The 26,248-nt window shown below is 37.9% G+C and overlaps 1 protein-coding gene and 1 non-coding gene across 32 annotated transcripts in view; one reads left to right on the top strand and one right to left on the bottom strand.

Annotated features, from left to right (window-relative positions):
* The window catches only part of FAM135A (family with sequence similarity 135 member A), a 128,193-nt gene that overhangs the window by 85,232 nt on the left and 16,713 nt on the right, over window positions 1-26,248 (bottom strand). For 21 of the 31 annotated variants that reach the window (XM_089333058.1, XM_070073900.2, XM_070073902.2 and 18 more), the window contains 3 exons: window positions 25,334-25,427; window positions 23,483-23,595; window positions 9,350-9,429 (listed from right to left, as the gene is read on the bottom strand). In XM_089333058.1, coding sequence (XP_089189184.1) covers window positions 9,350-9,429; window positions 23,483-23,559 — 157 coding nt within the window. In that variant the 5' untranslated portion in view covers window positions 23,560-23,595; window positions 25,334-25,427. Of the gene's footprint in view, window positions 1-9,349; window positions 9,430-23,482; window positions 23,596-25,333; window positions 25,428-26,248 lie in introns of those variants that run through there. The other 10 variants (XM_089333055.1, XM_089333060.1, XM_089333053.1 and 7 more) reach the window with 2 other exon arrangements.
* LOC127489544 (small nucleolar RNA SNORA49) lies at window positions 16,885-16,990 on the top strand. Its single transcript, XR_007917452.2, has one exon. It is a non-coding gene; the product is annotated as a small nucleolar RNA SNORA49 (small nucleolar RNA).

Here is a 26,248-nt window from a genome sequence, read left to right on the forward strand (position 1 = left end):
GAAAGGCAGAAAGACAGAAAAGAATGAAATGTCTCATCTGCTGGTTCACTTCCCAAATGCCTGCAACAGCTGGGGCTGGGCCAGGCTGAAACCTGTAGCCAGGAACTCAATTCAGGTCTATCAGGGTGGTGGCAGGGACCCAAGTACTCGGGGCATCACCTGCTGCCTCCCTTTGTATTCATTGGTAGCGAAGCCAGAGCTCAAACCAGGCATTCCATTATGGGATGTGGGGTCCCAAGCAGTTTCTTAACTGTAGTACCAAACACCTGCCCCTGATGTTTTGTTGTTGCTGCTGTTTTAAAATTTCTATCACCTACATGAAAGCTGGGTGTTAGCAAGGAAAAGAATGCGATTTATAAAGAGTATTATCCAGGACCCAGGGATGGCCTTGGGAAAAACCCTGTCACATACAAGTAAGCGGAAATTTCTTTTTCTAACCAATCCAGGTTGATTTCTTGTCAATGTAAATGCTTATGCGGCTGTAAAGCTGCTAATACAATGGGAAATATTTTTTAGTAGTAAGACTTTCCCCACACATTATTGCTCAAATTTGTGTGCAATTTCCCTTTCCTTGTCCTCATAAGTGGTAGTCTTAACACTACTACCTACAAATACAGGGGACTTGCTTTGTCCAAGGTACTGTGCTTCCCATGGTTATCATTACCACCCTTTTGGCAACCTTATTTTGCAGGGTTTTATATCCATTTTACAGACATCACAAGACTATGATCATGTAAATAATCTGCCAGGAAACAAATGCCACAGCTGTTTACCCCAAAGCTTGTGCTTGGCCTTCTCTGTCACAGGGATACACTAGTTCAAACATTTGTTTTCTCATCCATTTCACAGAACTAGTAGAGAACAGCTGTCTTATGGGGAAGGAAAGACTCAAAGAGGTGTAAAAAAATTAAACCATATGAAAGGCCTTCAGAAAGTTCATGAAAAATGGCTTAAAAAAAGATGCATAGATTTCATGTTTTTTTTTTTTTTTTTTAACAGCTAAATAAACTGCCTTGTATTCCATTTTCCGTGAGTTTTTTGAAATCCTCTCCTATCAATCAGTAATCCTGCCCACAAGCAAGGCTAACTCTTGAAAACTAAAATTGGAAAAAGATATAAATGGCTCCTTCTTCACAGGCTATCTTTCCTTAAATCAAGCTAGTTCTGAGATCCTGTCGTCTACTTTTATTTCCACACGGGGAAATTCAGGACAGAGAGAGCAAGACAAATGAAACCAGTATTTATTGAGCATTGAACTAGGTCTCTACACATCTGTAAACTGTATTTTCACAAACATACTATGAGACGGGAATTATTTTCACTTCACTGATTAGGAAAAAAAGGCTCAGAAAAATTACACAATTGGCTAGCCCATACAGCCACAGTAGCAGAGCAAGGCCTTAAACTAGTTATGTCCAAATTCAACCATCTTCTTCAGATTAAGCTACTTTTTATAAGCATAGAAATGTAAGCCCAAGTACCTAGATTTCCTTAATATGTTGTAAAATCAGAAATCTTTTCAAGTCCTCTTCTTTAGTTTTCTCTTCTTGCCCTTGGCCATTTTGTTCATACTTATCTCAGAAATGGCCTTTTTTTTTTTTTTTTTTTTGACAGGTAGAGTTATAGACAGTGAAAGAGAGAGACAGACATCCCATAGGGGCACCCGTTCTGGTCCCAGTTGCTCCTCTTCTAATCTAGATCTCTGCTATGACCTGGGAGGGCCCCTGAACCCACGTGGGAGATCCAGAAGAAGCTCCTGGCTCCTGACTTCGGATAAACTCAGCTCCAGCCATCGCGGCCATTTGGGGAGTGAACCAGCGATGGAAGACCTCTCTCTGTGTCTCTACCTCTCTCTGTTAATGCTGCCTTTCAAATAAATAGAAAAAACTGGTAACATAATTCCAAGTTGCTATTTTAACCATATCAGAGCTACATGTCTGAATCAACAGTTTGAAAAATATATATCTTACTATCTCTATATTACAGTGACTCAGATCAACACCAAAACCAGACTTGCCTTAGCTGTCCTAAAAACTTGAGATCCTTTTTCATGTCAGATATTTATGTTAATGCTGTAAACCATTTGTTTTTGCTATTTACTTTTAACTGTTTTGAAATCAAGCAACAGACAAAACACAGAAGACTTGTCTACAACTGCCAAAGAGGATATGTATAATAGCAACCTTAACAATATAAAAGAAAGTATATGGAGCTGGCATTGTGGCATAGAAGGTAAAGCTGCTGCCTGTAACACCGGCATCCCGTATTCGTACTGGATTATGTCCTGACTGGCTCCACTTCCAATCCAGCTCCCTACTGTCGCTCCCCCTCTTCGTGGAGGAACAACACTAAACCCTGCCTAAGTTTCCTATCCGAGTCACGGCACCATTATGTCGCTCCCCCTCTTCGTGGAGGAACGACACAAGACCCTGCGCTGTTCTTTTGTCTGCTCGGCCCTCCCCGGGTTTGCTGCTGGTTCTTCCCGGGTTGGCTGCTGTCCCTTCCACCTCCGTGGAAGGGCAGTTCCCCCTGCCACATTCCCCACTTCCGCAGGGGAGCAGCACACCGCCGGCCGGCTCTCTCAGGGGCTGCACAGGTGTTCCCCTTAGATGTTCCCCTTAGATGTTCCTCTTAGATGTTCCTGGTGCATGCCGTCTCTCTCCTCCTTTATAGTCCTCCTCCACCAATCCTAACTCGGCTGCCCACACGCCGAGTACGCTGCTCTCCTCCAATCAGGAGCAAGTCCTACAGTTTATTGGCTGAACTGGAGGCAGCTGTGTAGAAGCTGTTTTCTTCTCTCCCAGCGCCATATTGTGGGAGAGCAGATGCATAGAATAAGTCTTAATTCCAGTAACTTAGTCTAGTCCGAGTTGCTCCCCACACCTACTAATAACCTGGGAAAAGCAGTGAAAGATGGCCAAGTCCTTGGGCCCCTATACCCACATGGAAGACTCCTGGCTCCCGGCTTTGGCCTGGCCCAACCATGGCTATTGAAACCATTTGGGGAATGAATCAGCAGACAGAAGATTCTCTCTATATAACTCTTTCACATAAATAAATAAATAAATAAATAAATAAATAAATCTTAAAAAAAAAGTAAGAAAGAGGCTCTAACAGAGGGTGTACATGAGAGAAAAGTTGAAGAAACAGGTAAAAATGCTTACATCTTTTTTTTACAAAACGAGGGGTCTGTTGTCACTGTTGAAATAGGAAATGTAGCTTTACTATATTGCTTGAAGCTACAGAGATGGTCAGAGAAAGATATAAGAATAACAGTATCTTTTGAAAGATGGGGAAAGAGAGACAGGAAGTTGTGTAAAAAAGATAAATTGTCTTTTGTCATAACAGGAATGTATTAACAATGTCTACATTGCAATCAACACAAGGACTGCAGAAACAGTTAAAACTGGCTACATCTAGAAAATGAGATAAGGTTTTCACTGCAATTTTTTTCTGGACTAACTGATCTTAACTATTTTCTTGTATTATTTGGATACAATTTTTTTCAGAAAAATAGCTGGATGGACATTAAAAAACAAAATACATTTTGTTTTAATAACACTATAACTAGAAATGGAAAGTCATTATTTGAACTTTTTATTAAAACTGAACATAATATTTCAAAATGAGTACAGCTTCCTAGAACCAGCAGTGACTTTGCTGTTAAAAGTCTATGAATGCTTTCTTATTAATCAGTTTTAAACAGCCCAAAGCTACTCGTTGTCTTTCATGGCTGATGTTATCACAGATGACAGATATTTCCTGACCAACTCTCTCACTGTCAGCAGTCTTGCACAGGAAAAATTTTGATATATTACAATGAGCTGTAAAATACCATCTACTTCCCATGCCATCCAACCTGTCCTACTGCAACTCACAGACAAAAGTCATCATTTTTTTCTCCCTTTCCTAAATGTTTTCTGGAAATATACAAAAGGGATACAAGTTATGGTGAAAACACAATGCTAGAAATAAAAGATATAGAGGTGAAAGTAAAATTAGAGTCAAAACAAACAGGGTAATTAAAAAACAAGCAAAGAGAAAACCCAAGCGTTTAGAAGAAATCAAGAATTTTCAAGGAATAGAAAGAATAAAGGGAAATTATCTTATATGAGAGCTTCTACTTTGCTTGTGGCCTTATCTGAATACTGTTGGAGTCTGTAGATTCGCAGAGCTTCCATGGCCTAGGCAGCTCATGTTGGGAGCCTCAGGTGGCCACTGACGTGGTAAACTGGAGTGTTCACAGTTAGGTTAGCAGCATGGGTCACTGTGCACTAGCTTCCCATCCAGGACCTCTGTCCTCAATTAGTTGTATTATGACAGTTAACTGTAAAACTTGTTCTCAAACAGTTTCTCTGTGTGTATGTGTGTGTGTGCAAATTGTTGAAATCTTTTACTTAGTATGAGTTAGTCTTCTGTATATAAAGTTAATTGAAAATGAATCTTAGTGGAGAATGGGACTGGGAATGACAGAGGGAGAAGGGGTAGGAGTGTGTGTATGGTGGGAAGAATCACTATATTCCTAAAGTTGAACTTATGAAATTTGTTTCCCTTAAATAAAAGGTTTTTCTGGGGGAAAAAAGAGATACTTATGTTATCAAGGATGAGGCTAGAAATCTATTATATACATTTATTAAAAAAAAGTTGGGGCCTGCAGTGCCAGCATCCCATAGGGGTGCTGGTTTGAGTTGTGGCTGCTCCACTTCCAATCCAGCTTCCTGCTAATGTGCCTGGGAAAAGCAGAAGATGGCCCAACTGCTTGGGCCCCCACATTCATGTGGGAGACCCGTAAGACACTCTAGGTTCCCAGCTTTTGTTAGCCCAGTTCTGGTTTTTGTGGCCATTTGGGGAGTGAACCAGCAGATGGAAGACCTCTCTCTTTGCCTCTGCCTCTCTGTAACTCTGGCTTTCAAATCAATCAATCAATCAATCTTGGAGAAAAAAGTTAATTAAATATATAGCAGCAGGTACTGGAGGCAAAAAATATTCTGGAAGGATGCCTCTGCCTCTGTAACACTGCCTTTCAAATAAATAAATAATTTTTTTTTTTTTTTAAAAAGGGAGAACCTGACTTAAGATTTAACTACTACTTCTGAGTCTCTAGCAAACTGCCACACTCCATCAATCACTGTCCTCTATAATTTACATATTAATTTAATATGATAGAGGCCATTCTGGAGTACACTGGCAAGAAATACCAGATCCCTTATCAGATTTACTTTATCATAGAGGATGAAACAAAATTCAAAAGCAATGGAATACCACACATACACAACAGGTGACCATGCTGGGAATGGTGGTGGTGTTTTTTTTTTTTTATGATTTTATGTATTTATTTGAGGGGGTAGAATTACACACAGTGAGAGGGAGAGACAGAGAGAAAGGTTTTCCATATGCTGGTTCATTCCCCAAATAGCTACAACAGCCGGAGCTGGGCTGTTCTGAAGCCAGGAGCTAGGAGCTTCTTCAGGGTCTCCCACGTGGATGCAGGGGCCCAAGGACTTGGGCCATCTTCTACTGCCTTCCCAGGCCATGGCAGAGAGCTGGAGCAAAAGAGGAACAGCTGGGACTAGAACCAGCACCCATATGGGATGCTGGTGCTGCAGGCAGATAATTAATCTACTGTGTCACAGCCCTGGCCCAGTGGTAGTTATTTTTAAAGTTGTTTTCATAAACACGAAAACCAACATATCCTAAGTTAGAAATTTAAAAACAAAACATGCTGACATAATATACTAGGAATAAAAAATATTGAGAAGTCATATTTGGTAATACATTTCAGATATGACACACAAAAGTTTGTTATTTTGAAAGAGAAAAAAAGTATGAGGGATTTTATGCATACTTTTTCTTCTATTCAAAATCTAGTTACTGTGTTTGTTATTTTGCCTGCTATAAATTTAATAAAATAATGCAATTGCTTAAAATATTTCTGGTATAATGCTATAAAAATACACACATAACATTTCACATAACAATTATAGGGGCCGTTGCAGTGGTACAGTGGGTTAAGCTGCAGCATGCAATACTGGCATCCCACCTGAGTACCAGTTCAAGTCCTGGCAGCTCCACTTATGATCCAGTTCCCTGCTAATACACCTGGGAAGGCAGCAGAAGACGGCCCAAGTGCTTGGACCCCTGCCACCCACGTGGGAGACCTGGGTGGAATTCCAGGCTCCTGGCTTTGGCCTGACCAGTCCCAGCCTTTGTGGCCAATTTGGTGAATGAACCAGCAGATGCAAGATCTCTCTCTATAACTCTGCCTTTCAAATAAATAAATAAACCTTTAAAAAATTTAAAATTGTGTATCATGGAAATGAATAGCTTTCTAAAACTAGGCTTCTCCTTCACAGAGTGATGTCATCCACATTTATTTAAAAAAATATAATATTGTAATGTATATTATTAATATATATATATATATATAATATTTCTAGGACAGGCATTTGGTGTAGTGGTCAAAATATTCCTTGGGACACCTGTAACTCATACTGGCTTTCTGAGTATTTGAGTCACAGCTCTGCTTCCAATTCTAGTTTCCTGATAATTTGTACCCAGGGAAGTAGTAGTAATGGTTAAGTACTTGGATCACTGTTATTAATATAAGAGATCCAGGAGCTCCTGGCTCCTGGCTTCAAACTGGCCCAGCACCCATTGCAGGCATTTGGGGAGTGAACCAGTAGATGGAAGCTCTCTCTCTCTAACTCTGCTTTTTAAATAAATAAATAAATCTTTAAAAAAATTAAAATTACATATCATGGAAGTCCATAGCTTTCCAAATATTTATTTTTTTCCAAATACTTATTTCTCAAACATTTATAACGTATTAATATGTATCATTAAAGTATATATTAACATCCCAACTCTGCTTCCAATTCGTTTCCTGCTAATTTGCACTTTGGGAGCTAGTGGTGGTGGTTCAACTAAATGGGTCACTGTCACCAATCTAAGAGATCCTGATTGAACTCCTGGCTTCAACCTGGCCCAGCCCCAAGAGCCATTACAGGCATTTGGGGAGTGAACCAGTAGATGGGCAATATGTCTCTCTCTTTTTCTTTTTAATAAATGAAAAACAAATGTTATAGTTAAATAGAAGAGATTTCCTTTCCACACACTATTACACCATCAGACCATCCATATAGTAGTCAATAAAACACAGTTGATAATGTCAGAATCTAGAAACTGAAGTGGCAGCAATAATGATTAATTCTGGACTCATAATTAAGAAAAACAAAAATGACTGTCTCTAGGAAAAGGTTAGGAGATGGTACCCTATCTTTGCATTTCTGAAACAAAATTTGTCACAATGCCAAAACAACAAAATTTGTCACAATGCCAAAATACTGTAAATTCATTACTTTGTATTTCTGCCATACAAATGGCCTAGATATTGTAAACTATAATCTGTGATGATTTTTGCAATTTATGTCAAGTATCTTGCTATCTTAAAAAATATCTCACCAACTGAAATCTAAGGTTTTTTTCAACTGGCAATTTCAGGAGATAAAATGAATAAAATATCTAGTCTACCAGTTTTAAGGAAGTTCATAAGGGGGAACTAAGTCTAAATCTTGTAACATCAATTATTTTACTATCTATGTGTTTCTGCAAAGTAGGTTTACGAAAAGACTCCATGATGGCAATAAACAGATACAGTAACACATATATCAGGACAAAAGTTTAGCTTTTTTTTAGGTGGGGGGTGTGGAGGAGAGGAAGTTGTAAACCACAGGCCTCCCTGAACTTCTGACCATTACAGGAAGATAGGGTCAATTCTCTATTGCGTACAATTGATTAATATGTAACATGAATCAGCATTACTATCTATAGTATGATACAACTCAAAATTCTTCAAACTCTCAACACATTTTAAAATTCTTTACTTTGATTTATTTAAAAGAGCGAGAGAAAGAGAAAGGAGACACAAAGAGAGACCTTTCATGCATGTTCATTCCCTAAATACCTACAACACCCAGAGAGGGACCAGGCAAAAGCTAGGAGTCTAGAAGTTACCCAAGTCTCCCGCGTGGATGACAGGGACCCAAGTACTTGAGCCATAACCTGCTGCCCCACAGGAAGCACATTAGTAGGAAGCTGTATCACAAGTGGATTGAGAACTCAAATCTAGGAACTATGATGTAGGATGCAGGTATCCCAAGAGACATGATAACCACTGTGACAAACACCTACCCAGCAATGTATTTTCTTTTTAAAATGGTCTAATTATGCTCTGTATAGCTTTAATGTTAGGGATATTTTTAAGATTTGAAATCTAGTAATTCACGTAAGGCTTATATAACTTTTTAGAACATTTTATTAACCATTTCATTTCCTAACAATGTGGAATAAAACAGCTTCCAGGCATGGTTGTTTGACCTAGTAGTTCAGAGGACTACATCCCATAGTTGCACCTGAGTGCAACAATGGGCTCTGGCTTATGATTCTAGCATCCTGCTAATGAGAACCCCAGGAGGGTCAAAATGTACTGAAGACCCAATTTTAAGACTTGAAACTATGAAACTACTGGAAGAAAACATAGGGGAAGTGCTTGAGGACATCGGGATGGGCAAAACCTAAAACAGACAAATAGGAGTTCATCAAACTAAAAAGCTTATATACAACAAAGCAAACAACAGAGTAAGACAACTTGTAGAATGGGAAAATATTTGCAAAGTGTACATATCACAAGAGCTTATTAAAAAGAAAAAACAAGGTGGCTTCAAAGTATTCAGGGAAATTTTTGTGTTATCTTTTAATTTCATGTTTAGATTTTGTTTTTCTGTATATTCAATCTTTTTACCATAGTGAGAAAGCAGGAAAATGTCCAGTGATGTCAGGACCACTAGTTTTAGCTCAAATCAATGCTGGTGTCTCTCCTGAGAATATGAGTAAATAACAGAGCTGCTATCATGTCTATCTTATACCTTCCTACACTGCCTTACTGCTCTTTGTTCTCTAATTAAAGTAATTAACCCAGGAAAAGTTTTGGTTAAAAAAGTACTATCAAATATATGCCATAAACTTATCATAAACAACCTACGCAATCAGAAGTCAGATTATGTGTTCATATTCACTGTGTATCTTTTAAAATTGCATCTGATGTGCTCTGTTTCCAAGGAAATTTCATATGTATTCTTTCACATGCTCATTGTAAGAAACTTAAGGATACATGGTATATATAATCAGGTCTGTTTTACTGAGGTTTCAAATTTATTTCTTATAAAAGACATCATAATGATACTGTTTGGCTTCTTATATCTGTAGTGAAAAAATACTTACGAAAAATTATTGACAATTATAATGTTACTTCAGTTCTTTTTGAAAGAACTTGAAAATATTTTCTACTTACCTGTTGCATGTAATAAACTAGCTTCTACTCTGTGGGGGATTCTTGGTGGAATTTTCATAGATGCACGAATCTGGTAAAAGCTAAAATAAAATAAGGAAGTCATTTCAAAACATTTTTAAAATATGCAATGCCCCACTTCTATGTACAACTAATAAGGTTGGTCTAATTGTATCAGTCTCTCATTACTTTTACCATCTGTGGAAAAAAAGACATCAGATTCACACGTCAACTATTAGCTAGGCATAAAACCAAAAGGGAATGGCAGCATGTCCAAAGGTGAATGAAAAAAAAAAAAAAAACAGAAGCAATATACTCATATATATGGTATTTCTTAGTTTATATGAGAGGGTTGTGATAACAATCTGTGGGATCAGAGGCATTTATGACTTTTTTAATCTGGCTTATTTATTTTTTCTGTAAATAGCTAATAAAAAGCAAATCACTCAAACATTTTGAGAAAATATGGGATTTATCATAAATGGTTCTTAAAACTTGGCTTCAACAACAAATAACAAAGATGTATTTGGTTTGAAGAATTCATTGTTTTCAAGGTGAGAGCTATTTGTTTATGTATTTTTATTTGCTTACTTATTCTTCAAAGATCTTGAAACATTATATATATTCAAATATTTCCCAGTCATTAGTAGTACTTTAAGTTAGAAAAAGTATGAGCTAAAAACATAACAGGGTTATTTTATCATTATTACACTATAAATTTGTGTATGTTAACAGAGAATACACACATATGTGTATATATGTACATATACATATACACACACAATTACCAGATGTTAAATAAACTTAGAAATCAGGGATAACTTTAGATGTTATCTAAATAAGTACTAGGGACCTGAGTATCTAACTTTTTTCTTTAATAATTTCCCAGAAGGGAGTTTAAAGTTAAATTTGCAAATAAAACAAAGATTAGAGCAATGCATGCTCACGTTGCAGTGGCAGAATTAAACAGTCTTTGAAAGTAGTGAATTTAGACTCTTGGGACCAGACTTGTGGCATAGTAGGGAAAATAGCTATCTGAAAACGGCATCCCATATGGGTGCTGGTTTGCATCTCAGCTGCTCCACTTCCCATCCAGCTCCCTGCTAATGGCCTGGGAAAAGCAGTGGAAGATGGCCCAACTCCTTGGGCCCCTGCCACCCATTTAGCTGACCCAGAAGAAGCTCTTGGATCCTGGCTTCATTCTGGCTCAATCCTGGCTATTGTGGCCACTTGGGGAATAATCACAATCCTAAAATTTGTATGGAAACAACAAAGATCCCACATAGTCAAAGCAATCTTGAGCAAAAAGAACAAAGGTGAAAGAAATCACACTCTCTAATTTCAAAATATATAAACAGTTACTGTAATCAAACAGCATAGCATGGGCATTCAAAGAGACACATGGAGCAATGGAACAGGATAAAAAGCATAAACATAAACTCATGCTTTATGCTCAACTGATTTTTGACAAAGATTCCGAGAACAAATAATAGAGAAAAGACAGTTCCTTCAATCAATGGTGTTGGAAAGTAAGATATCCAAACACAAAAGGATGAAATTAGGCTCTTAACTATCATATAAAAAAATGAACTCAAAACATAAGACCTGAAATTTTAAGACAACAAGAAAAAAACATGAGGGAAAAACTCTACAACATTGGTCTGGGCAATTTTTTCTTGGATATAACACCAAAAGCACAGGAAACAAAAGCAAAAATAGACAAATGGGACTACATCAAACTAAAACTTTCTGCATAGCAAAGGAAACAATTAACAGAGTAAAGAAATAATTCAAAGGTAAGAAAAATATTTTTGCAAGTAATACATGTGATAAGGGGCTAGTACACAAAATATATAAGGAGGAGCCAGCACTGTGGCATAAGGGGTAAAACCACTGCCTGCAGAACCAGCATCCCATATGGGCACTGGTTCGAGTCCCGACTGCTCCACTTCTGATCCAGCTCCATGCTAATGCACCTGGGAAAGCAGCAGAAGATGGCCCAAGTCCTTGGGCCCCTGCACCCACATGGGAGACCTGGAGGAAGCTCCTGGCTCTTGGCTTTGGATTGGTGCAGCTCTGGCCATTGTGGCCAATTGGGGAGTGAACCAGTGGATGGAAGACCTCTCTCTCTCTGCCTCTTCTTCTGTCTCTGTGTAACTCTGAATTTCAAATAAATAAATAAATCTTTAAAAAATAAAAATGAACACTATGAGAAACGGTGACTTGGTCAGCCCTTGCCCTGATGTTGATGAACAACTTAATACGTTATCCCTCTTAGTATTTTTTTTGTTTGTTCTACTTAATAGTTTTGGTTGAATACTGTAATCAATACACAGTTATTCTCAAGTGCTGAAATTTAACTGAAAAGTGATCGCTGTTAAATATAAGAGCGGGAATGAGAGAGGGAAGAGATGTGCAATTCGGGACATGCTCAAGCTGACTTACCTCAAACGGTAGAGTTAGAAACATACCAGGGGATTCCAATTCAATCCCATCAAGGTGGCATGTACCAATGCCATCTCACTAGTCCCGGTGATCAATTTCTGTTCACAATTGATCATAATGATAGGACTAAGAGCCAAAGGGAGCACATAAACAAGACTAGTGTCTGTAAATACTAGCTGATAGAATAAAAAAGGGAGAGAACGATCCAACATGGGAAGCGAGATACACAGCAGACCCATAGAATGGCAGATGTCCTAAACAGCACTCTGGCCTCAGAATCAGCCCTTAAGGCACGCGAATCTGGATGAAAAGCCCATGAGAATATTACAGGCATGGAGGCCGGCGCCGCAGCTCACTAGGCTAATCCTCCACCTTGCGGCACAGGCACATGGGGTTCTAGTCCCAGTCGGGGCGCCGGATTCTGTCCCGGTTGCCCCTCTTCCAGGCCAGCTCTCTGCTGTGGCCAGGGAGTGCAGTGGAGGATGGCCCAAGTACTTGGGCCCTGCACCCCATGGGAGACCAGGAGAAGCACCTGGCTCCTGCCATCGAATCAGCGCGGTGCGCCGGCCGCAGTGCGCTGGCCGCGGCGGCCATTGGAGGGTGAACCAACGGCACAGGAAGACCTTTCTCTCTGTCTCTCTCTCTCACTGTCCACTCTGCCTTTCAAAAATAATAATAATAATAATAATAACTTACAGGCATGGAAAGCCAAAACACTCTGGCAAAAAACAAAAACAAAACAAAACAAACAAACAAACAAAAAAAAACACAACTAAATGAAAGATCTCCGCGAGTGAGATCCCAGTGGAAAGAACAGGTCATCAAAGAAGGAGGTACCTTTCTCTGAAGGGAGGAGAGAACTTCCACTTTGACTACGACCTTGTCTAAATATGATCAGAGTCGGTGAACGCAAAAGGCTTCCATAGCCTTGGCAGCTCATGACAAGAGCCTAGGATGATTACTGAGGCCATAAACAAGAGTGTCGTTTTGTTAAGTCAACAACAGGAGTCACTGTGCACTTACTCCTCATGTAGGATCTCTGTCCTTAATGTGCTGTACATTGTGATTTAATGCTATAACCAGTACTCAAACAGTATTTTTCACTTTGTGTTTCTATGTGGGTGCAAACTGTTGAAATCTTTACTTAATATATGCTAAACTGATCTTCTGTATATAAACAGAATTGAAAATGTATCTTGATGTGAATGGAAGGGGAGAGGGAATGGGGAGGGTTGCGGGTGGGAGGGAAGTTGTTGGGGGGGAAGCCATTGTAATCCATAAGCTGTACTTTGGAAATTTATATTCATTAAATAAAAGTTATATAACTCAAAAACTCAATCCTCAAAAAACAAACAATGCAATTGAAAAAAACCAATAAGCAAAGGACCTGAAATGACATTTTTCAAAAGAAGACATTCAAATTGGCTAACAGATTAATGAAAAAGTGCTCAAAATCTATTCATAAGGGAGATGTAAGTTAAAATCACAATGAGAATCAACTCATACTTATTAAAATAGCTGTTATCAAAAAGATTAAAATGATCAGAAAAGGTCGATTCTTATTGCTTGATTATCTAGCCAAATTTATTGGTTACTTCTTTGAATACATCTTTTAAGTTGTAGGTGGAACTCTAAGATCCACACACATAGTAGCTGTGTTCAATAATACTTGATTCATAAGTAAATTTATGCTTATGTACATTGTTTCATAAATTATATATTTACAGAGATGAATATTCAGCAATAATATGGAAATAGACATTGTATAGATTGTTAATTAATACAAAAATTCATGTCTAATTTTTCTCTTCCCATAAGGGTTTGCAACACATTGAAGTTACATCATTCATGCTTTGATTTTCATGTAGACAGTCTTCGTAATAGCACACTGTCCTTTAATGCAAAGGTTTTCTTACAGTTAACTGATAATTAAGTAATACTGAACTTTTTCTGTTTTCTGTGTTTTTTTCTCCTGCAAAGCTCCTAATTTGATCTCTTTTATTTATTTATACTTTAAAAACAGTTCAAAGCCAGTAGTGGCAAAATATTGGGATATTCAATTACTTTTGATTCTACCAATGACTACTATGATCCATTACTATGTAGACACCCTTTCTTTCCTACATCAAAGAATGACAAAAATAAAAACAAAAGGAGTTTGAGACTTTGAGAACAAGGGGGAAGAAAACATATTGACAATTATGATTTTTTACAACTTTTTTTTCATATCTTTAAACTATAAAAAATTCCTAAATTATATAACAAATCATAGCAACACAACCAACTAGTCCCTTGAATCCAATGACCCTGGCACTGCACTGTATCTGTAAAATGTTGACTCAGGCTAAATGCAGACCTATACCATCACACAGAGTGAATCAATGAAGGACTGAAATTAGTGCAATGATGAAATATTTTTGTTCTAATAATTGATGTGAATTGTCATATGAAAACAAATTACTGAGTATAGAAGTGGTTGATTTCTAAAGCTGAGAAAGTATTCAAATTCTTACACAATATTTTTCTTTTATTTTACTGAAGACACTTGACATTTTTGGATAGGTTACTACTTAAAACAATACATATACTGATGCATTTCTGAAATGTTATCAAACTGTATCACAAAGTCCACAATTTATTTCAGCTGATCATAGCAAGACTCTTTCAATTAAGAAAGCAGTGTATTAATTTACATTCTGGAAAAATTAACTCATCTCTTTCTGAACCAGTAACAAGCCACTTGGAGATGAGCTACTATGAATAGCAGTGACCTAGCAAATTGTAGAAAAAGATATCTAATGATTTTTGCAATGGTCTCCAAAAAGAGGAAATTTTTACCCCACTTTAACACCTAATTTAACTGTTACAGCTTCAACTTAATCCCATTCTTATTCTTTATATAAACGAGAATAGACATTCAGATATAAATTTTTCCCTATGTATTTTGAGGTTAGTATTTCCTCCCCTTTTGGAGTCCTCTTGAAAAGTTACCTGGGAAGTCTATCGTCTTATAATCCGGTAATCAGATTACACTTCTATTACAATAAAAACCCTAAGATAAGTTATATTTTTATGTATAAGACACATACCCATATTCTATTTGATAAACAAATTTATCATCAATGATATAGAATTCTGATTTTGTCTTCAATATTTATAAATCTACTATATTACAGGATAGGTTAAAATTAAAATAAAACCTTTTTTTAGATTGTTAGTATCTGATTTATTTTTAAAACTTAAGTAAAAGTAATGTAGTTAAACTACTATGTAGATAAATAAAAAATGCATTATTTCTAAAAGCAAGTAAATCTTTTCTTTTTTTTTTTTAAACAGATTTACTTATTCTAAAGATAGAGAGTTATGGGGACCAGGAAGTGGGTTGGGTGGGTGGGATGGAGAGAAAGACACAGAGAGATTAATATTCCATTCGCTGGTTCAATCCCCAACAGCTGGGGCGGGGCCGTGCCGAAGCCAGGAGCCAGTAACTCCATCTGGGTCTCCCACATGCGTGGCAAGGGCCCAAATACTCTGCCCATCTTCCACTGCTTTCTCAGGTGTATTAGCAGGGATCTGGGTTGGAAGTGGGAGCAGCCAGGACTCAAACTGACACATGGGATGCTGGAGTTGCAGGCAGCAGCTTAACCTATATGCGCCACAACCCTGACCCCAAGTAACAAATTTTTTTAAATAACTTTTTAAACCACTATCATATCCAACAATTTTAGGCAAATAGGTAATTTTGCAATTCAATTAAAAACAAGAGTTGGTAAGTTCAGTCTGGCCGGCCAAAAGATGAGACTGTAAGGAGAAGTGAGTAATCCCATCCAACATCACTTTAGACCCACCTGCTGACCACAGATGCTTGAGCAAGCTTAGCTTATATCAGCCCAGCCAGCCCCATCATCTAGGAGACTCAAGAGAAACAACAAATAATTATTGTTTTAAGTAACTTTAAAAAAAAAAGTTGAGACTTGTTTAAGGAATTTGATTATACAAGGATTCCTGTATGTCCTATCTGCAGAACTTTTAGTTTTCATCTGTTGGCTGGGAATATTATTAACAGTATCTTCTTTCATTTTAAGTGTCTTCTTTCATTTTAAAAAGTATTCAGATTTGGTCAATAAATTATTTGGTCACCCTATCAAAACATTTGTGTTTGACCTTTACAATTTGAAATATCTACACAATTTATAAGCTATATAATTTCCTAAACCAGATGCTATTAACTATTTATCAATAGTCTCTACAACTCAAGGAAAATTAAAAAGAAGTAACTATTATGTTAATAAAGTTAGAATCATAAAAAGGGAAGTATAACTATTCCTAGTTTTAGGCTTCTTTTAGGACTCAAAAGGGGATTATCAGAAATAAAACCTATAGTAATTACTAAGAATATTAAGTTGCACAGATATAAATGAATATATGAAAGTGAATTTCTTCCTTTATATTAAAAAAAACAGAAAATACTATGGAAGAAAATATTTGAATTACAAAAAAATGTATAGATAGAATCAATTTATCTATAAAGATTCAAACACAAAGAAATAATCACTCAGGTGATCTATTTTTCTGTCATTTCTTTCTTTTTCTTTTTTTATTTGAGTTGCACAGAGAGAGGGAGAAGGAAAGAGAGGGAGAGAGAGGGCTTCCATTCATTGGTAAACTCCCAAAATGGCTTCAATGGCTGGAGCTGGACTGGTCTGAAGCCAAGAGCCAGGACCTTTTTTCAGGTCTCCCATGTGGGTGCAGGGGTCTAAGCACTTGGGCCATCCTCAGCTGCTTTCCCAGGCACACCACTAGGGAGCTGGATTGGAAGTGGGCCAGCCAGGACAGGCACCAGTGTCGTGTCACAGGGAGTGGCTTTACCTGGTAGGCCACAGCTTCCCCCCCTCTGTCAAAACATATCTTATTTATTTCCCACACCCTGTTAAATAAAACGTAAAGGCTAATCTTAAGCAGGAGCATTTAAGGAAATAAAAATGGCGCTTTATGAACAATGTTGTGTTAAGTGCTATTAATCAGAATAGTATGCAAGAAAAAGTTGCAAAGGACCATAAAACATAGTCATAATGTTTTATTATAAAAATTTACTGTTTTAGTGCCCTGGCATTGCCTAAGGATAGATAAGAAAGCACAAATCCCTTCCCACGAAGATTCAAACTTCTTCTTCTGAGGCCTACAGATTGACCTAATAGCAAAAAAGAAAGAAAAAAAATTGTTTTGCTTTTGCTTTTCTTATTTTCCCACTTCGTATTCTTTCACATAAAGGAGAAGCTAAAATGGACAATGATGTTACTAAATCTTGAAAGAGTAGTCAAATGAGAAAGTACTACTCCTTAGTACACTTTTACAGAGGTATAGCAGATGGTGAAAGGAAAAAAAATTAAATGTCTATTTTTTGTCCTTTTGTGGAAAGCTGAATTTACTTTTGAGGAAAGAATAAGAAAACTGAAACTAGTGGCTAAAAAAAAATGCTTGTGAATATTCTATCACTATTTTTTTTCTCTAAGAACTCTGATAGTATTATTTATAATCTATGAAATTAAAAATTTAAGTGGTTAAAAACATGTATAAACATGATTTTAAATCACTATTTAGAAATAATTTCATATTTTATGTTATATAATTTTATATATAAATTTTTGTTTTGTATTATAACCTTATAATTTTATAAGATTTTATAACATTATAATATAAAGTTTAGAAGAAGCTACATGAATATAAAGTGTCTTGTAAATGGCAGTTAATGATTTTCAAAGAATCATTTTTTTTCTTTAAGTAGGCAATTTGTTTTCTACCTACCCTCAAATCCAGCTACAACACTGAACTGTGTTTTAAGTATTTGGTTTTTAAAAATCATGAAGGGAGAAGGAAAGGAAGAAGGGAATATCATTATGTTCTTAGAATTCTATCTACAAATCACACTGAGTCTGTTAAAAACTAAATAAAATAGGCCGGCGCTGTGGCTCACTAGGCTAATCCTCTGCCTGCGGCGCCGGCACTCCGAGTTCTAGGCCCAGTTGGGGCGCCAATTCTGTCCTGGTTGCTCCTCTTCCAGTCCGGCTCTCTGCTGTAGCCCGGGAGTGCAGGGGAGGATGGCCCAAGTGCTTGGGCCCTGCACCCACGTGGGAGACCAGGAGGAAGCATGTGGCTCCTGGCTTCGGATCAGCACAGTGCGCTGGCTGTAGCGGCCATTTGTGGGGGGTGAACCAATGGAAGGAAGACCTTTCTCTCTGTCTCTCTCTCTCTTACTGTTTAACTCTGCCTATCTAACTCCAAAAGCTGTACTTTGGAAATTTATATTTATTAAATAGAAGTTAAAAAAAAAAAACAGATGGTATTAAGAGACACAGTATTAAGTTATGTAATTTGGTACTTAAGAAAATGTCCAAAAAACATTTGACATAATGTTAAAATTAAATGAATGAATGAATAAGACAGGCAAAATTAACCATATAAAGTACATGTTACCTAAAGCAAGCTACAGATTCAATTGAATCCCTATCAAAATATCAATGACATTCTTTACAGAATTAGAAAAAAACAATCCTGCAATTCATATGGAATCACAAAAAAACAAAATAGCCAAACTGATCCTGAGCAAAAAAAAAAAAAAAAAAAAATCAAATGGGAAGCCAACTGACTTAAAAGCATACTATAACACTGTAGTAATTAAAACAGCATGATACTGGCATAAAAACTGACACACAGATCAATGAAACAGAATACAGAACCCAGAATTTATTCCACATATAGGGCCAACTGGTTTTTGACAAAAGTGCCCAGATCATACAATGCAGAAAGGATAATGTCTTGAATAAATGGTGCTGGCAATACCAGATGTATTTATGAATAAAATCATTAGGGTTTTGATAGGGATTACACTGAATCTGGAAATCAGTTTGGATAGTAAACATCTTAATATATTAACTCTTCTGATCCATGAATACGATATATGTATCCATTTGTCTTAATTTTTCATCACTATTTTAGTTTTATTGTAAAAGCCTTTCATTTCCATGTTTAACTCCTAAGTACTTTGATGTCACTTTAAAAGTGACTGTTTTCATAATTTCCTTTTAAAAAAAAGATTTTATTTATTTATTTGAAAGTCAGAGTTACACAGAGACAGAAGGAGAGGCAGAGGGAGAGAGGTATTCCATCCACTGGTTGACTCCCCAACTGGCCACAACAGCAGGAGCTGCACCGATCTGAAGCCAAGAGCCAAGAGCTTCTTCCGGGTTTCCCACGCAGGAGCAGGGGCTGAAGGACTTGCACCATCTTCTACTGCTTTCCCAAGCCGTAGCAGAGAGCTGGATTGGAAGTAGAGCAGCTGAGACTTGAACTGGCGCCCATACGAGATGCCAGCATGGCAAGCGGCAGCGGCTTTACCTACTATGCCAGAGCACTGGCCCCCACAATTTCCTTTTAAGAATGTACATTGTGGCTGGCGCCGCGGCTCACTAGGCTAATCCTCTACCTGCAACGCTGGCACCCTGGGTTCTAGTCCCGGTGGGGGCACTGGATTCTGTCCCGGTTGCTCCTCTTCCAGTACAGTTCTCTGCTGTGGCCCGGGAGTGCAATGGAGGATGGCCCAGGTCCTTGGGCCCTGCACCCGCATGGGAGACCAGGAGGAAACACCTGGCTCCTGGCTTTGGATCAGCGCAGCACATCTACCGCAACGCACCGGCCATAGCGGCCACTTTGGGGGTGAGCCAACGGGAAAAGGAAGACCTTTCTATCTCTCTTTCTCTCTCTCACTGTCTAACTCTGCCTGTCAAAAAAATAAATAAATAAAAAGAATGTACATTGTTGGTGTGTTTGAGAAATACAACTAATTTTTATTTAAAATAAAAAGAAATGAGGATAGTGGTTTCCTTGGGTAGATGAAATGAACAGAAAGGCAGGGAGACTTAAGAAGTCCTATTTCTTGACCTGGATGCTAATTACAAAAGCATATTCACTCTGAAAATTCACATAATTTTACACATCAACAAAAAAGTATATATAAAATTCAGAGGCTGGCACTGTGGCACAGTGGGTTAAAGCCCAGCCTGCAGTTCTGGCATCCTATATGGGCGCCAGTTCAAGTCTCAGCTGCTCTACTTCCAATCCAGCTCTCTGCTGTGGTCTGGGAAAGCAGTAGAAGATGGCCCAAGTCATTGGGCCCCTGCACCTATGTGGGAGACTCGTAGGAAGCTCCTGGCTCCTGGCTCAGACCCACACAGTTCTGGCTGTTGTGGCCAATTGGGAAGTGAACCAGCAGATGGAAGACCCCTCTCTCTCTTTCTGGTCCTACCTCTCTCTGTAACTCTGTCTTTAAAAAAAAAAAAAAAATCTTAAAAAAAAAAATTAAATTAAAAAAATTACATTTTGTAAAGACCGATCCACAAAATGGAACATGTAGATTAAATTAAAAAATCTCCATTTTTTTTTTTTTTTTTTGCTCTTCACTACATTCACACCTCTTAAAAGGTGACCTTCACTAGGAACTTGAATGTACTTTCCATCCTTCTTAAAGGTCATTTCAGCTGACATTATTTATGACTTGTTTAGGCCAATACACTGTGGTAGAGGTGACACAGTGTGCCAGTTCCAGCCTTCCATATTAAGAGGTATTCTTGCATAGATTAGGATCCCTGCCTCTAAATGAGAATAAGCTACAGAACGAGAGACTGTAAAAAACAGCTGAGTCCGTCTAGTTGAGGCTATCTGCATTAGTTAGCACCAGGTAAACCTGCCAGCTGACTGACTGCAGATTCATGAAAAAGTCCGGCAAAGATTAGCCAAGCTAGCCCAGATCAGCAGAACCATTCAGCTCACCTACAGACTTGTAAGCAAAAACAAATGTTTACTATTGTAATGTCATTGAGGCTTTGTGCTTGTCATTAGCTCTTACCTATGGTTAGCTGCATTAATGAGGCAACATATATCTAACAGAGAAACTGATATCTAAAAGTGGTGCATACCATAATAAAAATGTAGTCATTGACTTTGGAGTCCAATTATCAATTAGAGAAGGTGGAAAAATAATGAAGAAACCTATAGGAGACTAGAACACTGGTAATCCATGTTATGTTGTGATGCTATATCCCATTTACAATAACTTGAAAGAAGTCAGACAATGTACGAAAGAAACTTTTGGACTTCAGCAAACTAATTTCCAGGGAGAATGCTGAAAATGCCATCTGGTTACTCTTAGCTAAGTGTATTAGGTTCTCTAAGAGATGTTCTAAAGAAAGAACATGTTATTTCACATGAGAATCTAGAAGGACCAGGACTTGCTGGGATGGAAAATAAGTGTTTCCATCTCTTAAGAGATTTTCCAAATAAGGTGAAACTTGTAGAGAAAGATCAAATCAAGGATTCAGCTGTAGATTCCTTCCTTAAAATCACCAAGAGTTAAGGCAGGGTCTAAGTAGAAACTCTCAGATTAACACAAGGGTTTTTAGGAAATTAATGGGCATTACTGCACAGAATCCAAGTCTCCAAGTAGTAGGGATTATATTAGAGAGCAAGCATATGTCAAAAAACAATTGTGGGTATGATTTTTAAAGCATAAAAACGGATTATATCAGCCATCCAGAAAGCCCACAACATTTTCTAAGTGAATTGTACCTGCCAAAAGTCAACAGTCTGGACTCCTAGCCAGGCCTCCTGACTTGCTTGGCCAACATAAGCAGTGAAAGTAACACTGTGTCAATTTAAAGGTCTTGCATCTTCTGCTCTCTTTATTGGCTTCCTGCCTCTGCTATGATAAAAAGCACAGGTTCTGCTAAGTGATGAGACACTACAGCATCAGAGCACAGCACAGCTGTTTTTACTTTTTCAAGATGGCAAAGCCAAGCCAGAAATACAGAAAAGCTCCCATCCTACTCCTCCTGTTTGTCAGCCTCATTACCACCATTCTTAGTGCAGATCTTCAGATTTACTTTTTAAGTTACTACAAGTGCCTCTAAATTGTTCCCTGTGCTTTTCTTTTCCATAAATTTAATATACCATCATCTCCATGTGATAGTAAGTGAACTAACAATAATCTTTTTTTTTTTTTTTGACAGGCAGAGTTAGACAGTGAGAGAGTGAGAGAATGACAGAGAGAGAGAGAGAGAGAAAGGTCTTTCTTTTTCCGTTGGCTCACCCCCAAAGTGGCCGCTATGGCCGGTGCGTTGCGGACGGCACGCTGCTCTGATCCAAAGCCAGAAGCCAGGTGCTTCCTCTCAGTCTCCCATGCGGGTGCAGGGCCCAAGCACTTGGGCCATCCTCCACTGCCTTTCCGGGCCACAGCAGAGAGCTGGACTGGAAGAGGGGCAACTGGGACAGAATCCAGCGCCCCAACCGGGACTAGAACCTGGGGTGCCAGCGCCGCAGGTGGAGGATTAGCTTAGTGAGCTAGTTTCTTTACTTGGAAACTACTGATGGTTATTTTTCTTTTTGACAGGTAGAGTTAGACAGTGAGAGAGAGCGAGAAAGGTCTTCTCTCCGTTGGTTTACTCCCCAAATGGCCGCTAGGCCATCATTATGCCGATCCAAAGCCAGGAGCCAGGTGCTTCCTTCTGGTCTCCCATGCTGATGCAGGGTCCCAGGCACTTGGGCCATCCTCCACTGCCTTCCTGGGCCACAGCAGAGAGCTGGACTGGACATCCAGGACTAGAACTGGTGCCCAGGACATAGAACTGGTGCCACAGGCGGAGTATTAACCAAGTGAGAAACAGCCCCATCCCCTTGATGGTTATTTTTCTCCAAACGTTTAAAGTCCTGCACAAACACAACCTTGCTTTTCTTTACTACCTTTTATAATTCTCCAAGAAAATATACAAACTCCTAAATAGTCTCAAAAATAACACAGTCATGGGGCAAGTATCTGGCAGAGCAGTTTAAGTCATTGCTTGGAATGTAAGCATCCCATCAGGGGTGCCTGATTCAAGTCCTGGCTACTCTGCCTCCTGTTAACGCACATTCTGGGAGGCAGCAGATGATTGCCCAAATACCTGAGTCCCTGCCACTTAGGGTTCCTGACTCCTGGTGTCGGCTTGGTCCAGCCCTGACTGTGGCAGACATTTGGGAAGTGAAATAGCAGGTGAAAGATCTCTTTCTTTGCCTTTCAAATAAACTGGAAAAAAATAGCAATAAAAATGTGTCTTTAAAAAAAATGTTCATTCTTATTTCCAAGACGTGATTCGTACTGCTCTCTGACTAAAGGCCTCTCTCACTTAATCCTTTCCCTAAATCTTACCCATACTTTGATCCTGTTCTCCATGTCTTTCCTATGATACTAACCCAAAAAGATAGCTTTCTGCTCTGATTCCCAGAGTACTTCCTGTATATGCTTATTGAAGTATCATTATTTATGCCTTTTTTATTTCTACATAGCTGCTTTTGTGTATATAGATTATTTTCAGCATTATAAATTAAGAGCAAAAATGGAATCACACACACTTTCATTAAAGTCCTCTCAATGCTCAGAACAAATTCATAAATATGTTACATATATTCTGCATTATCACCAAATCCATGTGAGGAAATCCTAACTATGTATTTAACAAATAGAATTTCTCTGATAAAACAATTACTTGAATATAGTTCATTATTTTTATTACATATGCTTGAACAAAAGTATGCAATTAAGCTTAAATTAAAAGTACATCTTATCCTATGCAAAATATAAGATTTTCACATTAAAATACACACCCTCTCTGAAATAAATCCACATTGTAGAATTTGTTTAGCTCCACGGAGAATTCTACCATTGCTTGAACTTCAGTCATTTTTAATTTAGACCCAGAAGAATCTGGTACCAGCACCTTGGTAAAGAAGGGAAAAATCAGGAAAAGCAAAATAAAGATGCTAAATTATAAAACTATTATTTAAATATATTCCTGAGTATAACACATATGCAGAAGACAAAAACGGAGCAAATTAGTTCATTGTTCCCCAACTAAACAGCACCAGAATCTTTATTTTCTAAATAGCACTTTTCTCTATAATTTAAAAATTATCCTGTTTGAGTGCTTTTCTAAAATGTTTCCCCGATAACATCTATGTAATAATAAATAATTTAACAAAGGAATAAAAGAAACTTTTGACTTTATCTCTTATAGATAATGATTTTTAAAAAATTAAGCTACCTACTCTCTTCTATTTCTGTCTTGCATTTAAAGGTAATTCCAGAGTCAAAAAGAGAATTACCTTTTTTTTTTTTTTTTTTTTTTTTTGACAGGCAGAGTGGACAGTGAGAGAGAGAAACAGAGAGAAAGGTCTTCCTTTTGCTGTTGGTTCACCCTCCAATGGCCGCCACAGCCAGTGCGCTGTGGCCGGTGCACCGCGCTGATTCGATGGCAGGAGCCAGGTGCTTATCCTGGTCTCCCATGGGGTGCAGGGCCCAAGTACTTGGGCCATCCTCCACCGCACTCCCTGGCCACAGCAGAGAGCTGGCCTGGAAGAGGGGCAACCTGGACAGAATCTGGCAGCTCGACCAGGACTAGAACCGTGTGCTGGCGCCGCAAGGCGGAGGATTAGCCTAGTGAGCCGCGGCGCCGGCCTGAATTAACATTTTTTTAATCTCAAGTAAATCCACATAAAATTTTTCTACTAGGTTAAGAAAGAGTTCTTAAATACCTATTGTATTTTAAATAAAACATATTTGTATCCTCCATTACAAAAATTTAGAATATTCATTTTCAAAGAGATTTTTTAAAACCAGACAAGAGAAAGAGGAAACACAACTCCATTCTTTTAAATACATACGTTGGTATGCTTTCTTTATGTGTGTACATTTAGTATAGCTTTTATAAAAGTGGGATCAAACCATATACACATTTTATAATATGCTTATTTCACTTAATTTTCTCATGAATATCTGAATAAATGTAGTTTCACAATTTTTTTTAAATTATAACTATTTCACTGGGATATGTAATAATTTAGACAATCATCTATTGTTGGGTATCTCAGTGGTTTCCATCTTTTTACTATTTCAACATAACAATTTAACAATCATCCTTAACAACAGTACATATTTTAAAAACAATAAAGATAGCAGTTGGAAGGTAACTCTCCCTGAAACCTTGGTGTTGCTGCATGTCTTGCAAGCAGACACAGACAACCTTTGTTCCAAGCTATCTTTTCAAAGACAAGCAGTCTTGAGAGTCAGAGGCAGGTTGCATACTAGAACAAAGGGCAGATTTATTTACTGTTCCGTACAATAGAAATAAACTCTCCCATCAAAGCAAAAATCAGGTGGGCTTACTATCCATTATAAAAGATTCAGGTCCCTATTCTATAATACAACCTAATTAGTATGTAGGTTTTAAACGGTGCTCTAGCTACTGTTACTGTGAGTATAAAACAACTTTTCTTTGAGCTGTGAGTCTCATGTATTCTGCCAACACACACTGCACTGAGCCAGACTAATCTATTAGCTCGCAAATGGGGTAAATTTCAGACCTTTCAGTTCTTGAAATGGTTCTTCATAGACATTTGTTAAATGCTCATATTCTAATCTATGATGAATTAAATGCAAAAGAAATGTCATATTCTTACCTCTGCCGATCAAAACTTCATTTTAACATTATCAGGTAAACCAATCTGGTACTTCTAGTTACTGATTCTCGTTGTTAAAAATATATCGTTTGTCCTATAAGAAAAAATAACATCTCAAAATAGTAGGCATAAAAAAAGTCCACCTTAAGGAACCCTATATTTTGTTAGTTACTTAATAGTCTCAATTTATATAATTTGAGTCTCAATTTATATAAGGTTTAGGAAAATAGTTACAATTTCACTGATATCAACATTAACTATTATTTCTTTATTAAGGAGTCATTTAAATATATTTCGAAGTACTACAGCAAAGGAACACTTTCTTAGCTCAGTGGCACAGAAACAATCTTCCTGAATAACTAAAACATCATAAGCTTATTAATTTTTAAAATTCAGGGTAATTTTTAACTCCCTGATTTCTGAAAATTCATATAAATGTGTGTATATGTAATACATATGTATGTTTGTATATACAAAATTAGCTATCTAAAACATTTTGACAAAAAGGTTGCCCAAGGGGCTGACATTGGCCTAGTGTATTAAGCTACTGCCTGCGGCATCTGGCATCCCATAAGGACATCAAATGGAGTCCTGGCTGCTCCACTTCCAATCCAGCTCCCTGCTAATGTGCCTGGGAAAGCAACATAAGATGGTCCAAGTGTTGGGCCCCTGAACCCACAGGAGACCCAGAAGAAGCTCCTGGCTCCTTGCTACTGGCTGGCTCAGCCCAGGCTATTGTGGCCATTCGCACAGTGAACCAGCGGATGGAAGATCAATCTCTTGTTCTCTCTCTGTAGCTCTGCCTTTCAAATAAATAAATAAATCTTAAAAAAAAAAAAAAGGTTACCCAAATATGCTAAAGTGACTTTTTTCACATTTCAAATACTACTTAAATTTAAAAATGTATGTCTTTTG

The sequence above is a fragment of the Oryctolagus cuniculus genome, chromosome 5 (assembly GCF_051225735.1).
Source record: "Oryctolagus cuniculus isolate XC-2025 breed Fujian yellow rabbit chromosome 5, ASM5122573v1, whole genome shotgun sequence".
In the NCBI taxonomy this organism is placed as follows: domain Eukaryota; kingdom Metazoa; phylum Chordata; class Mammalia; order Lagomorpha; family Leporidae; genus Oryctolagus; species Oryctolagus cuniculus.